This window comes from Camponotus floridanus, unplaced genomic scaffold (assembly GCF_003227725.1).
Source record: "Camponotus floridanus strain SB8 unplaced genomic scaffold, Cflo_v7.5 scaffold74, whole genome shotgun sequence".
Lineage (NCBI taxonomy): Eukaryota > Metazoa > Arthropoda > Insecta > Hymenoptera > Formicidae > Camponotus > Camponotus floridanus.
Genome location: NW_020229843.1, coordinates 355,559 through 371,387, shown reverse-complemented (window position 1 = coordinate 371,387; position 15,829 = coordinate 355,559). Strand labels below are relative to the sequence as shown.

The following is a 15,829-nucleotide window of genomic DNA, read 5'->3' as shown; positions in this document are numbered from 1 at the left end:
GTCACATATACTATAGAAATAATAATCAGCTGCGATATACATGTAATCATTCATTAAATAATTGGTAATCATATTGATCCTACCAACGAGGTAGAAAAAAGTGGAATTTATACATCATCGAAAACAAACTTTTTTCACTACTTTCGATGTGAATGCCTCGAACGATGATGTTTTAATGATGTATTACCCGGAGGCGATTGTCATCCAATTAACTCTAGGCGAGACACAGCATTGCGTACAGCATTACGTAAACTTTGTTCGACATTACCGCTCAATAACGATTCCAGCCTTTCGAAGTAACTGTCGATATTTTGTAATGTAGCACCATCATGCGTGCCTATGTGTGAAAACAAAATAATTATATAAATAAAATTTAAATTTTTAAATAAAATCGTCGCTTGAATTTTACCCTGAAGAAACTTGCCTGGAAGCGGTATGGTAGCGAAGCAACCTGCCAATTGAGAACGAAGAGAATCTAAATTGCGCTGTAGAGCTTGATTGTTCGTTCGTTGTTGATTAGTTTCGGATTCCAAGCGATTCACAGCAGCATGCAGACTGTCGATGTGTCGCTGGAGAACTGCATTCTGAGATTCGTAATCGGATGTAGCTTTCCGCAATTGTCTCAATTCAGCTTCACAGGCTATACATTTTTATAAATGAATATTTTTATTAATTTTATTATTAAAATATAAGTAAAATAAAAATAAAATATATTTCAAAGTAAAATACATTTCATTAACCATATATTTATGTCAACAATATATATATTTTACCTTTATTATGATCCAAAAATTCTTCTGTAAAAATAGGGATGTCAAAACCTGTGAAATCGTTGTCCTTATCTTGTTGGACATCCTAAACAAAATTTCTATTAGCATTCTTCTTTGCACTAAAACTTATCTTAAGTATAATATAATAATACTATCATACATTTTGCTCGACGTTTACGTCAGTGCCATTTCTTTCTTTCTTATTTTCGTTTTGTCTTTCTGATTGTTTTTCATTGAAGAGCCGATATGCTTCTGTTTGCTTGTAGTTGCTAAATTCGCGATTGTAGCGCTCCTTATCTTGCTCAGCTGCATCCAAATATTGCTACATGCAAATATTATCATTTTATTAGAATATTATGCAGATACATACATTAAAAGAGATAATAAGCTACAAACTTGTTTCTGATCACCCGGTAATTTACTCCACTCAGAAGCCAGAAGCTTTGTAATCTCTGTGAATGTTAAACTTGGATTTTCGCTTCGAACCTTCTCTCTCCGGTCATTTAAAAACCTATGCATCGTATTCCATTAAAATCAGAAAAACTTAATATATAATCTAGATATTTTTTCAGGTTTAATCATTACAGGAAATAACCACTCAAAGGTTGTTTCGGCGCTGTAGCGTCTCTTGGAGTCTTCTTGCGTTTTTTTGTTCTATTTGGTGCATTACTATTGCCAGTGGGAATGGCATTCCTTTTTATACCATTATCACATACCGAATCTGGTGCTTTCTCTTCTGTACTTCCTGGAGACTTAGCTAACAAAACAAAGGGAATGCAAAAAATTATTCATTGCTATTATAAGACACAAGTTAAATTATGCAAATCATACTTACCAGCATGTTCTTCTGCCTCACCATTGTAAGCAGACTGTTCCATTGCACCATTGCTTTCAGGCACATCATTTGTTGGAGTCTCACTCATTTTCTACAACACAATATTTTTTGTATGATTTGGTAAACTATCTTAAACAATATCTATCATAGATTTCCAAAGTACAAATCAAATTTTTTACATATCCCACAATATATAAAAACTTCCTATATTTGTGCAAAATTATATAATAAATATTATCGATGGAGTCCTCTTAAATTAAAAATATGACATGTATCATTCATTGGAAAACTACTGAAAAATAATATATTAAGTGACAAATCATATATATTAACCTTTTCCGACTGCGAAAGTGTAGAATTAATTAGTATCTCATTAACAATAAAGATGATGTTGTACTATGTTCGTTATCAATTAAAATCATGCCAAATTGCACTTTTCTATGCAAAAAAAAAGGATAACCAAAAGGGTTAGGTTAGATTAGGTTAGGTGTTCATTAATTGATATTCGTTCTTTGGCTTATTACGCTTTTTTTACGATATTGAGTTAGTGATTTTTTTATGTTCTTCGTATCAGAAAGAGCGAGTTTATTTTTTTCACTGTGGAATAATTACAGCCAAATATATTTGCACTAATGACAGTCGAAATATAAGATGGGCTTCGAAAATATACAACAGATATGCGTTTGCAAAAATACTAAAGCCAGTTTCTCATGTTGAAACGTCAGTCGACCAATAAAATCACGCAAACGAGACTTTAAAGTGACAAATTGCGATTAGATAAATTTATACGAAAGAAAAAGATATGTAAATTGAGATTAGCATAGAATTTCGAATTACTTACATTATCCTATAAAATTCTTTACAATGATTTTCTAAATATGCATTGAAAACTTTCTCTCTCTCTCTCTCTCTCTCTGTTTCGATGCTAACCAATGGGAGACGGAGCTTGCCGGTCAATTGCCGGTGCGTGTACAGTTCAGCTCAAAATGTCATTTGACACACGTGTATTGTGTGTGACCAGTTGGAAGGAGACATCAACGGTGTCGGTAGATTTATGAAGAAGATCTTTTATTTTTCCATCGTATAGTTTTTAGATTTTATTGCAACAGAATGGAGTACATTTATCGATTACCATTCTTAATCCTGGAAGTGCCTAATTTAAAATTAAAGAAACCGTCCTGGTTCGTGAAACCTAGTGCTATGATAGTCTTCTCCTTCATTCTTCTGTCATACTTCTTGGTAACAGGAGGTTAGCTATTTAAATGTTTTGATTTTTGAAAAAAGTCACTTTTTATACGGTTTATTCTTTTTTGTTCAAATCCTATAATTTAAAAATATTTTCATATATATCGATAAAATGTTAAAAAATTTTTTGTGTATTAATAATTTTCTTAATAACACATAATAAAATTTGTTTAATATTGTTGAACATATGTTTTGTAGGAATCATATATGATGTAATTGTTGAACCACCCAGTGTAGGCTCTACAACAGATGAACATGGACATACAAGACCTGTAAGTTGAATGAATTTTTATTTTCAATAATTATGTTTCTCTAATGTAAATAATATAAATAATTAAATCTAATGTAAATAATTGTTTCTTCTTATGAATCAATGTGATCCGTACAGGTAGCATTTATGCCATATCGTGTAAATGGACAATATATCATGGAAGGCTTAGCTTCCAGTTTCCTATTTACAATGGGAGGTTTGGGCTTTATTATATTGGATCAAACTCATGGTCCATCGACACCGAAACTTAATAGAGTTCTTCTAATATGTGTTGGATTCCTCAGTATACTTATGTCATTTGTTGCATGCTGGATATTCATGAAAATGAAACTTCCGTAAGATATCGTATTTATAGATTTATACATTTTGGAACATTTATATAAATTGTTAAGTAATAATTCTTTGTGTATTTACAGTGGGTACCTACAATCTTAAATATAAGTTATATAAATTCCATGAATATTGTGAATACCATTTTTATATCGTATATGAGATATCATTACAGTATACAAAATATTGTAACAATTATTGATTGAAGATTTTTGTAATAAAGTGTAATAAGTAAAACAAAAAATAATTTTAATATAATTAATTATTAAAATAATTAAATAATATAGAATAAGTGATATTATAACTCTCTTTTAAATATATAAAAGAGATATTTATATTTAAGAAATACATATCTTGTATTTAAAGGTATTCACAAACTTAATTTTACAATGTACATATACATTGTAAAATTAAGTTTGTGAATACCTTTAAATACAAGATATGTATTTTTTAAATATAAATATATATTAAATATATATAAATACCTTTAGAAATTTATATATCTCAATATAAAGAAATGCATTTTCTAATCAGAGCAACACATTTAAATTGATATAGTATTTTCATAATGTTAATCTAATTATGTTCCTTTGTTTATTAAGATATAAAAAAAAAACAAATTTTGTGATTATTTATTGGTCAAGAGATTTGGTTTCTCTTGATTTCCTGCAGCCTTATATGTATATTAATAAGACCATTATATAATGTATGACAGTTTTAATTAGACATTTGTATAATATATATGTTTGTTCCTATTGCTACATAATATTAAATAAATAAGCTCAATAAAAAATTAAAAAATTGTTAATATTATTTGGTTTAGGCCTAATTGTAGAGCCTTGGCACATTCTACAAATATTAAGTGAGTTTTTTTGTTCTGTAATATGCATTAGGCGTATGTCTACATTGTCAATTATTATTAATCAATATTCAGTCTTTTACTGATTAAAATATCTTGTTAATGATGTATGTTAATCATATTTTTATAAACGAATACGAAAACTCCTGTAAAAAATTTTAATATCATTAATATCATTGGCAAATTGAAATTAAAATTATATGATTTAATAATCAAAAATCTTACTTAGAAAAATCGCTACTTTTCTCGATAATATGTTCAAATTCTGCAAAACTTAGAGCACCATCATCATCTAAATCAGCTTCGTCGAGAATATATTGAAGAAGTTGCTGCATGTCATTATCATTCAATCTTTGAGGCGCAGTCAATCTATCTATCACTTGCCTCAGATCTCCCACACCAAGCATATCATCACCATCAAAATCTACACAAATGAAATATTGTTAGTAAAGTCAATAAAGATACAATTTTACTTACATTGCAAATAAAACAGCTGACTAGAAATATCAGACTTACCGAATATCCTAAATGCATGTTCAGCTTTTACAGCTTTTGGAGCAGCATCACTGAATACAGACATCATATCTAGGAAATCTTCAAAGGTACAATCACCATCTTGACTAGAACTGAAGACTTTACAGATTCTATCTCCAAAAGGATTTACTCTCAACTCAGGATATTGCAAAATTTTAGACATTGGAAGCTTTGCATTTCTATTATGTCCAACTTTTTCTGGTGCAAGTGCTTTAAATTTCTGATGCGCACTGTGACAAGGAGAAAGAAAATATAATTTTTCAATTAAATATACAATAATTAATAATATATATACAAGAAATACATGCTTATAATAAACATAGTGTTTATTTAAATAAATATTTTAATAAACAAAAAATAAAAATAAAAAACTTTAGTGCAATGTTGGTCAAACCTCATTGATAGTATACTCACTATAAGACTTCCTTTTTTGTAAAGTATGTTAAATCCTGTTAATAAATAAGTAGAGTTTTTATTCAATTATACACATTTAAAAAAAATAAAGAACTGTTCAAAATATAATTGTCAATAAAAGAAAAGATAATTAAAATAGAAAAGAAGTACTTGATAGTCTTGCAATTCCTCTTCAGTAAACTGACTTTTTCCTGCACCCATCCTTACACACCTTTACACAATGTCAACCATAGGCGCTTCATTTATCTTTATCATGAAATTCGATCATCATTAATCAGCATTACACACTGATGATTAATGCATGAAATATGTGTGTAAAATTCGTATGACACCTGTCAAAATAATCGTGAGAAAAAAATATCAAATAATGAAAATTTAATATTTTTTCTAAATTGACATTACGCTTAATTTCTCGATTGATTAATTATTTCATAATCATTGAATAAACATTAAAAATCGCTCTTACAAACACAATAGAATATTGACATACATACTTTTACAGTACGCTATTGTTATTGATCAGCGTGATGTCAGTTAAACCTTAGACAGATGACGTTAGCTCTCTGCCTATTTACACTTCCTAGGTAGTGTTCTAAAATTTACTCCTTGGAGTAGAATAGCGTTCAATTGACCAATCAAAACTGAAGAAACAAAAATTTCTCTATCCTGATTGGTCGATTAAATGCTACCTTACTTCAAGAAATAAATTTTAGACGCAACCCTGTACTTCGAATATTCAGACATTGGATGAAGAAACAGAAAGAAAAAGGAGGGAGGAAAAAATTAAAGTGCGAAGAAACGAACAAACGCACGTGGACGCACTTAGTGAAGCGGTAAAAGCAGAAACTGCTACAGTTTTTGCTGGAAACCAAAGAATTCGAACAGTTTCAAACAATTTGGAACGAGTGTTGCGACAAAAGACAAACAATGGCGACAGAAAAAATTAGCAAGATTTTTAAAGATGTTTATTACGACCAGTTTAAATGGTAGGTTAACGCAGAGTGTATTTGTTGATAGATCTTAAAATAAATTCAATCACAAGTCAATATTAAAAAATATAACCAGCTACACGAAGTAGTTCGTGTAACTGGATTCATTATACCTATATAATTTCTAAAATATTAGTCAATAATTTAATTATTACTTTAAAATGAAATTAATGTCATAAATTTTCTTCAACTAAAATCATATGCTTTATATCTATATTGCAACTGTTTCATCAATCATTTATCATTTTTATAGAGGATATATAATTAGGTATTATTTATGTATATTAATATTTTTAATATGTTATGTAAATAATGTTTCATACTAATGTTAGTTTTGTATTAACAGGTCGATAGTGAAAAATATTGCCTTTTTTGTAATTGGTGTCAAGATTGCTATAGAATGCAATGGAATGACTCTTATGCCACCAGTCCCAGTTTAAGTCTAACTTATATAATATCAAAAGACAAAAATGTTCAAATATTCCAATATCATGTCTCCGCATCTCATCGATCACATAGTGTCCTATCGCAATAATTTAACTTTATTTGCATGTAAAAATACATAGGTAATATTTAAAAAATGAAATATTGTTGAATTTTTTAATAAATAGCATTTGTTGTTATCAATTTATAGCTTTCAATTATTTGATAGCACTTGAAATTGCTGTTTTTCCACATATATTTAGGTTCTTCCAGTATCATTGATTCAACGATTATTAGAAAGGACAAAGGATTTTATATTCCATAGTTTCAGGATTATATTAAAATCTATGTAAAGATAAAATATTTTTATTATTAAAAATATATATTTAAGATGTTTTGTGCATATATTTTTGGTCTGCACTTCACCTTTTAAACTTCCTGAGAGGAAAGAAAAATAATTAATATTATTTCTTTTCTTTACATACAATTCTATGCATTTTCTCCTATCTCCTGTCTTAACGAGATCACATTTCACATTTTGAAAGAAAGTTAACATCATAGTGTTTTGATATCAATTGATATTTATTAATATCAATTCATACCCCATGTATCATTTTTAAGTACCTATGATATCAACTATATGTAACCAATAAATGCAACGCAAAATACTCTCAATGCAAATTTCAAGTTAAAATATGAACGGAAATTGAAAAAAATAAACAAATTTATCTTTTTCTAATATAAAAATTTATTATTAGGTTTTAGTTATTATCGTGCATTCTTCTTCAAAGCTCCCTTGACGTCAATTCTACGCCTAATCGGGTTCATTGCGGCCAATCGACATACTCGTCTTTTAATTTTTTTTCCGATGGAGCTAGGTTTATTCTAAAATCTCCATTCGAATGGAGTAGTTTTCAATTGTTATATCAAGATGAACAAGTCTTTACTCTTTTTAGCCTCTTTTAGTCTGATTGGACAATCAAAATAAATAGATTGTTGAACGCAACTTTACATGTGATATAACGCAAAGTCCTTGAAATACTTCGTAATATAAACATCTCTAAAAAAATTAAGCTAAATTCATATACATAGGTATAATAATGCATAGATAACACACTGTAGGTGTAGGTGACAATTGTTTAATCAGCTAAATAAATTAAATATTAGTACAACGTACGTTTTCCAATTTATTCGATCGTGGAAGGTTGTAATATAAGATGATCTTATAAATAAATAAGTAATAATCTGTAAATAATCTATAAAGTGTTATGCATAGATGACAAGTTGTTTGTTACGAGTTTGAAGTGGATAAAAATATAAAGTCTTTTAGTACAAATATAACATTCCTAAGCGTAACGCTTATTTGTTATCAATATGAAAGAAGAACATGAAGAAAGTTTTGAAAGTTCTGAATTACCAGGTAAACATACAATATTATATTATTAGGCAATCAATAATTATCAACTAATAAGTTAAAAACTATTTTGCCATCAAATAATATTTTTAAAAATATTTGCAACAATAAATGACTAGAATATTTTTAGCCGTAATTGGAGTGCTGTTGGATTGTTTGGATGATAAAAATCCAGATGTCAAAGAGTCTATAATTAAATCACTTGAGACAATAAGCAAGAAAAATCCAGAGATTGTTATTCATACTGCTATTTATTTTTGGGAAATGCATAAAAAGGTTAATATTCACAATAATTAGACATTGTTATTGCATAATTCAATTATTGTATAATTCTCATTGTTTTAAAAAGATATCCAAGAAACATATGGCATCTCTGTTGAACATAATGTCCAATGTCTGCAGACATTCAGCGACAAGTTTAAACAAAGATTTAGCATCATCTCTCTCTGAAGTGGCAGTGAATGAACTAATAGGAGAAACTGAGAATGAAGCAGCTCAGTTGTTAATTGAACTTTGTCAAATATATTGCGTACAAGCCATAGGTGGACTTTTGTCTAAGTATGCTCTGTAACATTAAATTTCACATAGATATAATAAATTAATATATTTGAGAATTAATATATTTGAGAAAGAAAATTATAAGAAAATAATATAAAAATTATATGACATAATCTTAAAATATGAATATATTTGTAGATTAGAACCTGGAAAAATTCCTAATGCTGTAATAGTTTCCACAATAGGAAAGCTTGTGGCAGCCAATCCATATGGGATGTTGTCTTTTTTAAAAATAATATTAACTATTATATTACCAATGTTAACTCAAATACACGAGGAAGTTCTTAAACAAGCAGTTTGCTCCAGTAAGTATATATATCTTAATATTTTTGATAGTACTAATAAAACTGTATGCAATTAAGTTCTTTATTTTCAGTGATTAGTAACTTTTGTGAAGCTTTACATGATTATACAAGGAGTGAAGAGATCTTAGTTCCAGAAATTAACAAACAAATGTTTGAGGAAGATATTTGCTCTATTTATGACTTTTTAATGCAATATTGGTTGAAAACATCTCGCGATTTTAATTCAATGCAAAATATTTTAAATGCATTAGGTTATATAATAATTCTTTTATCCGAGCAGAAGAATAGCGAGAGAATTATAAAATTGCTACCCATATGTTTAAATCTTTCTAAGAAATCAAGTATACGTTTATCTTCGTTAAAGTGAGTTTCATATTTTGTAGTAAGTTTATTATTGATAGATTGTACTAGATGTTTCTCTCTTTTTCTCTTTTTATTTTGAATAGCTTCTCTGGATTTTATATTAAGTTTAAAATAATTATTTTCTTATTCAAATATTATATTTAATAGAGTTTTAGCTATACTTTTAAATTGCCTCAAGACTGAAAGTGACAAAGAGGCAATTCGTCCATCTATAGAATACATACATCAAACTTTATTTGAATATGTTAGTATCAACCCTTATGAATCATATTCTCAACATCCAGTTCTTACACATTTCGAAGTTCTACAGTGCTTCAAGTCATTGGTCATTTTGTACCCTTATGAAGGTCTTGACAGGTAATGTGCATGTTCTCGCGTTTAGCTGATAAATATAACTATAAACAAAAAATATATAAACATATAAATAAATATAATAATAAATATATAAATATGAATATAAACACAAATATAAATATAAACAAAATACAAAATTGGAAAATTTATAATCACTTGTTGCACTTTTTTTACAGAATCTTGCAACAATTGAAGTCACCGACTGCTAATCAACGTGCCCGTACTCTAGTAATCCTAAAATATCTCATAAACTTTCTTCCAAAAAAGGTACAGAAATATACATTTTTATTATCAAACAGCACAGTATATATATATATATATATATATATATATATATATATATATATATATAAATTAATTATATATATATATATATAAATTAATTATATATATATATACTGTGGTGTTATATACATGGTACACACACACACACACACACACACACACACACACACACACACACACACACACACACATATATATATATATATGTATGTATGTATATATTGTTTTATTAGAATGATGGAACAATGCAAAGAATTGCATTAAGCCTGCAAGAATCTCTTGTAGAGGACAATTCACTGCAAATGGTTAGTGCTATAGCAGCACTCGTAGCACAATCGATTCCTCTTTTCTTATCGCAGAGAGTTCAATTTATTCGTTATATGGTAAATAATACAAGATGAAGTTAAAAAAAAAATAAAAAAATTAAAAGGAATTAATTTTGTCTTGTTATATTAAATAGGTGAAGCATTGTGAAACGAAAGATGATAACATGAAGGAATGTTCCACAGCTTTGCATTTACTCGCAACAACAGTCAATGGCGTCGAGTCTTGGTTGTGGCCGTGTTTAATAAATGCATTGCTAGATCCATCTTGTGTAGCATCTGTAAGTGACATGGTCCAAAATATTTGTTGTATATTAATGCCTAATTCTAATTGGTTTTTTTTAACACAGGTTATACCAGTATTACGTTCACTGACCCCATTAGCGATAAAAATAATACGTAATGAAAATTCTCTAACAGACAAGAGGGATTTTCCTGGCACAAAAATTTTAAGCCGATGTCTGGAATTATTAAGCGATCCGACTAATCGACTCGAAGTAGTGGCCTTTTTAAAAGCTGCAGCACCTTTAATAGGACATCAAGTGAAACCTTACTGGAATGAAAAGTTGTTAGAACTTACACAGGAATGTTTGCAAAATGAACAAACAAATTCTTATAGTCTCAAAGAAGCGAAAGATTCCATGCAACGGTAATAATATTTTGAGATCAGTTTTTGATTTGCATATATTATTAGAAGAGATTTCTTTAATTTCTTTCTTGATTACTTAGAGATTTAATTTGGGAAAAGAAAATAGTGGAGTGGTTGGAAGAAAGTATGAAACTGGAAGGAGAATCGTGGGGCAACAAGATTGCTGAGGAACTCGTTTCAAAAGCAAGCATACCGAATATAGCCTTGTTTTTAGCATGTACATGCAATAACAATGATCACATTACTCTTCTCATCGAACTTGCGCGTTCTCATAGCACCACCAAGGAATTCGCGCGAGCAGTTGGTATCTGCGCCAAACGACATTTGATTATCGTATTGAAATTAATGGAGGAATATTGTACCATCGAAGACACCAGGAAAGTCCGCGTAAAGCTATTGGGCTTAATGAAAGACTCAAAAGCCGCCGCTACTGCTGAAGCTGCAAAAGCAGGTTTGTTACAATCCTATGCTGAAATCGCTCAGAGAGGGAATCCGCAAAAATTTTTCTCAGCATTTGAAAAGCATGTATTACCGTGGACTATTAAACAGTTGAACGAATGTAAGGAATTATCTACAAAAGAAGCAGGACTGTCAGTTTTGGAACAAGTAATTTAATTTATAATTTTAATAAATTATTAAATAATTTAATCTTGTACATGGGAAAATAGTACCAATATTAAATGTGAAATATTTTTTACTCGTTGTATATTGTCTGGTTTGTTGTTGATTCGTAGGTGGCCAATGCTGTTCATCCTACTAACTTTCCCGAATTTAAAAGTTTGCGCATAAAAACTACTATTTTAGCTACTTTATTAGGAATTTTGCAAACATCAACCGGATATAAACCATTGCAACTTTATCCGGCGATATTGAAAGCAATAAACTCTCTAATGTATGTAACATTTAATATAACATTTATTTTTTAAAATATATAATAAAATAAAAATGCAATCATAAATTAAATAAAAAGTAGCAAATGAGAGCCAATATAATAAGTGGAGCACATATTTTATTATAGGATAAATTTAATAGATATAAAACGAACGTTTCAGTCTTTTTCTTTTTTTTCGCGTCATTTTCAGCATATTAATAATAGATAATAATAATATAATTTTTAACAATATTTATTATTAACAATAGATATAATGGAATAACTAATAAATTATAATATTATCAAAAATAATTGCTTACATAAATAAAATAAATGTTATTAGATAAAGCAATTATATTGTCAAATAAAAATGAATTACATAATTGTCAAATAGAAGAATGTTGCGTGAAATAAATAGAATAGAATTTAAAAAAATTCTGTGTTTATAATATCGAATGATCAAGCAAACATGCGAATCGTTCAGTGGATGAAAAAATTGTATCTTACAATCATTTACACAGTAAAATATTGTAATAAATTAAAATAATAAATTATGCACTCCACTTATTGCATTAACTCTTGTTTGCCGTTTGTTATTTAACTTATGATAACTTATGATAACGTTTATTTAATATCATTTATTTCATAAAAAATAAATATACAATAAGAATATATTTTTAAACATTTCCATATAGATGTATATCGCCAATGTTAAATGATGAAGAAAGAGGGATTTTTCTTAGTGCATTATTAGATAAGACGATCGGTGCCAGTTCAGAGGTATTAAAATTAATATAATCTTATACTTATAATTATTATCGAGAGGAGATTAATCAATAATCTTTGTTTGTTAGATTGTTTGTTGTTTAAATCCAGAAATAATGCGACAAGTCACAAAAGAATTAGCAGCTATATCTAGTGAAATTGTATCCGATTCAGCGGACGCATTAGCTGAACTGGTTGATATATTATTTACATGGATGCAGTCGAAGTCAAATATAGAAAGAAAAACGACTTTGTCGGTGTTACACACAGTGCTTCAGTAAATATTACAACATATCTTCTTGTCTTACATCTATGTATACATTATAATTGATTATTAACAGATTCGTCTTTTATATACAGGTCCTATTATAATTCTTTAAAATATACATACCCAGGTGGCAAATTGGATGTTGGACAACTAATAGGGAAAATTTTCTGCTGGTGCACAGATGATGATTGCAATTTAAGACCATTGGTGATAGATTGTCTATTTCTCTCTCTGGATATTGCAGCCCGTCATCGTCAGATATTATCTGAGAGTGTTTCGATTAATGATATAGAACAAATAAAGAGAGAACTGACTGAAGATAATGAGCTGTCTTATAAAACTGCAAAAGTTAGTTTGTGTAATTTAATTATTTTACAACTAATTATGCAGCTAATTTTATTATATCATATAAAAAAAGAAATTATATAATTTGATACAATTTTTTTATTGCAAACAGAATTTTGCTGATGTGGTATCAAAAAAAATTCCCAATGGTGAGATAGTTGGTTTTGCAGAGGGATTGATTGGTGGCTTACTATTCAATGGACAAGCATGCCTCATAGCAGGAGTAGGTCTTATGCAACATTTTAAAATTAGAGGATCAGAGATATCTAGGACCGATGTTTCTTTAGTCGGTACGTAAAACACATATTATTTGTCATTAATTACTATTTCATCAAGAGAGTCATTTTACTCAATTTTATGATATTTTATTAACGAAAATTTCTCTATGTTGCAGACAGTATTATTTTGCAAATAAGACAAATCGGAAATCTGAGCTGCAAATATACTGCATTAATAGCTATATCAGCGCTGATGAAACACCATCCGGAAGAAGTGGGCGAGTATCTTTTATCACAACCGTTACCATTGGATTCAGGTACTAGATCATGTTGGAGAGAACTCGGCAATGACTTTTTTCTCGCAGGCCGAGTAGGTATCGATCTTCTAATACACATTCGTACATTATATTATATATATAGATCCATACATAATTTTTTTAGGCTTTGGAATTACTACTGGTAAAACTCCAATTTGGCAATTTATTCAGTGAAGTTACGAATTCAGTGAATTCTGGAAGAAATAATACCGCGTCCCTGCCATCCTTGGCAATTATCGTAGGCTTGAAATCTCTTCTGGAATCATTGAGTATGAGAGACTTTATTGAAATACACTTGCCAGAATTATTATCGAATCTCCTTAAGTACCTCTCAGGCTGGCTGCATGTTGAAACTCCCGCATCATTGATAAACACGAAGTACGGATATGTTCCGAATCGGGCAGCGCAGAAGATAAATCCGTACGCAGAAGTGCATTCCATAATAACTAATGTATTGATGGTCATTCAACCAAATATTGCATACAGCTTGCTAACGGACGCCGTATGTATTAGAAAATAGACGATTTATATGTGCGATTGTCTCGATTTTACGGTGTGAATATGAAATTTTAGACTTCTTTCGAGATACAAACCGAGGAGAACGTAATATCGATTGTACAAACATTGATTAAATGCATGTCGAACAGAAATGAGGATCTGTTGAGTATGTCACAAATGTTAAATGATCTGATAACTAGTACCATAGCCATACAACGAGCGGTCGCCGTGACGTTTTATACGGAACTGATCGGCAAAATGCGCGAAGTTGTATGGTTGGAAGCCACAATTAATACCCTACACGAATGTAAAAACGATTCATCGCCTCTGGTACGAAAACACGCTATTATGGGACTTGCTAGAATAGCTTATTTGGATTCGAGACTGGTAAAATATCAATTTTTTCAATTTTATTCTCATATACATACGTCTTTTATTATTCTCATATACATACGTCTTTTATTACGACCGTTTTTCAGATGAACCAATACTTTGACAATTGTTTGGACGCTTTACTCGTTGGATTGGAAGAGACTGCTGGCGGAGAAGGCAGCGCTGAAGTAGTACTCGAATCGTTGCGAGGTCTCTCGATATTGTTATCAGTTCAATATACGAAACCTGTAAGTCCTCGAATTGTCTTAGCTTTGAAACCATTTATCGAGAAGGAAAATTTTGAAATGAGACTCGCTGCCATAAGCGCTCTAGGCGCAATAGCTACAAATTGGCACAGGTCAATTGCATTACCGAACGATGATTTGATCGATCATCTTCTGGGTTGTTTGCCATCCCTGATAATAAGACTGGAAGATTCACATGCAATAGTAGTTACGGTAAGCTTTATATCGCATTGCATTATAAAATAAATTAATAAATATTACAGTGTTTGGATATTTAATATACTTATTTATGCGACAGACAACACAGGAGACATTATGTAAAATTACGTCTGTTCTGCGGAATGAGAAATTGTCGCATGTGATATGTAGTAATTTGCAATCAGAAGTGAAGTTTGATTTTGAGATTTTTTCGAAGGTTTTGATAAATTGTTTGAAGGAAGAATTTCCACAGAGAGCGGAAGAACTCAGGTAGATATAACGCATATATATATATATATATATATATATATATATATATATATATATATATGTATGTATGTATGTATATACAATGTATTTTCATAAAATATAAATTTCGTAAAATATATATATTCTATAAATTTTATCATTTTTGTTACAAGGAATGCTGTTGTTCGAGGCTATTCTAAATCGGAGAATGATCATATCAGAGCTACATCTGCACTGCTTTTAGGGTTGTTTAACTCTCCGAAGCCTGAGGACATACAAAGACTGTTGCAACTTTTGCGGGATAGAAAAAGTATTGTAAGAATACGCGCTTCGCAAGCTCTCTCGTTTTGCTTTACGAATTAATTTGTATGGATAATGGCGATAATTCGATAATTTGTTGCACTAGTTAAAAATTGCATCTTACTTTTAAATTACAAAATTTTTGTAGGGATATAATTTTATTCTTATTGTGATATTGTTTATATGAAATATAGTTATGAATATATATTTATAAAAATATTAATTTATTTTACAATGAATATATGTACATATAAGTGTGTAC

The 15,829-nt window shown here is 29.5% G+C and overlaps 4 protein-coding genes across 5 annotated transcripts; 2 read left to right on the top strand and 2 right to left on the bottom strand.

The window, feature by feature from the left end:
- Positions 1–25: 25 nt before the first annotated feature.
- Positions 26–2,302, bottom strand: LOC105256193 (high mobility group protein 20A). Its single transcript, XM_011265920.3, has 8 exons — positions 1,939–2,302; positions 1,606–1,696; positions 1,356–1,527; positions 1,167–1,281; positions 931–1,092; positions 774–855; positions 425–640; positions 26–337 (listed from the first exon to the last, which is right to left on the bottom strand). Exons 2-8 carry the CDS (start codon positions 1,691–1,693, stop codon positions 201–203), a joined length of 972 nt encoding a protein of 323 aa, XP_011264222.1. The 5' UTR covers positions 1,694–1,696; positions 1,939–2,302; the 3' UTR covers positions 26–200.
- Positions 2,303–2,588: 286 nt separating this feature from the next.
- LOC105256194 (oligosaccharyltransferase complex subunit ostc-B) lies at positions 2,589–3,687 on the top strand. Its single transcript, XM_011265921.3, has 4 exons — positions 2,589–2,854; positions 3,049–3,122; positions 3,239–3,456; positions 3,538–3,687. Exons 1-4 carry the CDS (start codon positions 2,716–2,718, stop codon positions 3,554–3,556), a joined length of 450 nt encoding a protein of 149 aa, XP_011264223.1. The 5' UTR covers positions 2,589–2,715; the 3' UTR covers positions 3,557–3,687.
- A 534-nt stretch (positions 3,688–4,221) lies between these two features.
- LOC105256195 (calcium and integrin-binding protein 1) lies at positions 4,222–5,902 on the bottom strand. Its single transcript, XM_011265922.3, has 6 exons — positions 5,753–5,902; positions 5,409–5,590; positions 5,259–5,293; positions 4,827–5,074; positions 4,536–4,734; positions 4,222–4,456 (listed from the first exon to the last, which is right to left on the bottom strand). Exons 2-6 carry the CDS (start codon positions 5,457–5,459, stop codon positions 4,435–4,437), a joined length of 555 nt encoding a protein of 184 aa, XP_011264224.1. The 5' UTR covers positions 5,460–5,590; positions 5,753–5,902; the 3' UTR covers positions 4,222–4,434.
- A 1,806-nt stretch (positions 5,903–7,708) lies between these two features.
- LOC105256196 (maestro heat-like repeat-containing protein family member 1) lies at positions 7,709–15,739 on the top strand. 2 transcript variants are annotated; one of them, XM_025414002.1, is made up of 23 exons: positions 7,709–7,874; positions 7,947–8,090; positions 8,215–8,360; positions 8,434–8,642; positions 8,781–8,947; positions 9,019–9,310; positions 9,458–9,667; positions 9,841–9,931; positions 10,183–10,332; positions 10,410–10,553; positions 10,623–10,921; positions 11,002–11,527; positions 11,656–11,813; positions 12,488–12,572; positions 12,647–12,834; positions 12,918–13,173; positions 13,283–13,460; positions 13,565–13,758; positions 13,830–14,207; positions 14,279–14,590; positions 14,683–15,033; positions 15,119–15,288; positions 15,441–15,739. In XM_025414002.1, the coding sequence occupies exons 2-23, from the start codon at positions 8,045–8,047 to the stop codon at positions 15,628–15,630; spliced, it is 4,740 nt and encodes a 1,579-aa protein (XP_025269787.1). In that variant the 5' UTR covers positions 7,709–7,874; positions 7,947–8,044; the 3' UTR covers positions 15,631–15,739. The 2 variants fall into 2 exon arrangements, with proteins under 2 accessions (XP_025269787.1, XP_025269786.1); XM_025414001.1 differs by having other exon boundaries at positions 7,709–8,090.
- The last annotated feature ends 90 nt before the right edge of the window (positions 15,740–15,829 follow it).

Coding starts and splice junctions, on each gene's coding strand:
- LOC105256194 (XM_011265921.3), top strand. CDS start 2,716: ATGGAGTACATTTATCGATTACCATTCTTAATCCTGGAAGTGCCTAAT. Junction 2,855..3,048: donor ATACTTCTTGGTAACAGGAG/GTTAGCTATTTA, acceptor TATGTTTTGTAG/GAATCATATATGATGTAATT. Junction 3,123..3,238: donor AACATGGACATACAAGACCT/GTAAGTTGAATG, acceptor TGATCCGTACAG/GTAGCATTTATGCCATATCG.
- LOC105256196 (XM_025414002.1), top strand. CDS start 8,045: ATGAAAGAAGAACATGAAGAAAGTTTTGAAAGTTCTGAATTACCAG. Junction 13,174..13,282: donor TGTCTTATAAAACTGCAAAA/GTTAGTTTGTGT, acceptor TATTGCAAACAG/AATTTTGCTGATGTGGTATC. Junction 14,208..14,278: donor ACAGCTTGCTAACGGACGCC/GTATGTATTAGA, acceptor ATGAAATTTTAG/ACTTCTTTCGAGATACAAAC.
- LOC105256195 (XM_011265922.3), bottom strand. CDS start 5,459: ATGGGTGCAGGAAAAAGTCAGTTTACTGAAGAGGAATTGCAAGACTAT. Junction 4,735..4,826: donor ACATGCATTTAGGATATTCG/GTAAGTCTGATA, acceptor TCATTTGTGTAG/ATTTTGATGGTGATGATATG. Junction 4,457..4,535: donor AAAAGTAGCGATTTTTCTAA/GTAAGATTTTTG, acceptor AATTTTTTACAG/GAGTTTTCGTATTCGTTTAT.
- LOC105256193 (XM_011265920.3), bottom strand. CDS start 1,693: ATGAGTGAGACTCCAACAAATGATGTGCCTGAAAGCAATGGTGCAATG. Junction 1,093..1,166: donor TACCGGGTGATCAGAAACAA/GTTTGTAGCTTA, acceptor ATTTGCATGTAG/CAATATTTGGATGCAGCTGA. Junction 338..424: donor CGCTACCATACCGCTTCCAG/GCAAGTTTCTTC, acceptor TTTCACACATAG/GCACGCATGATGGTGCTACA.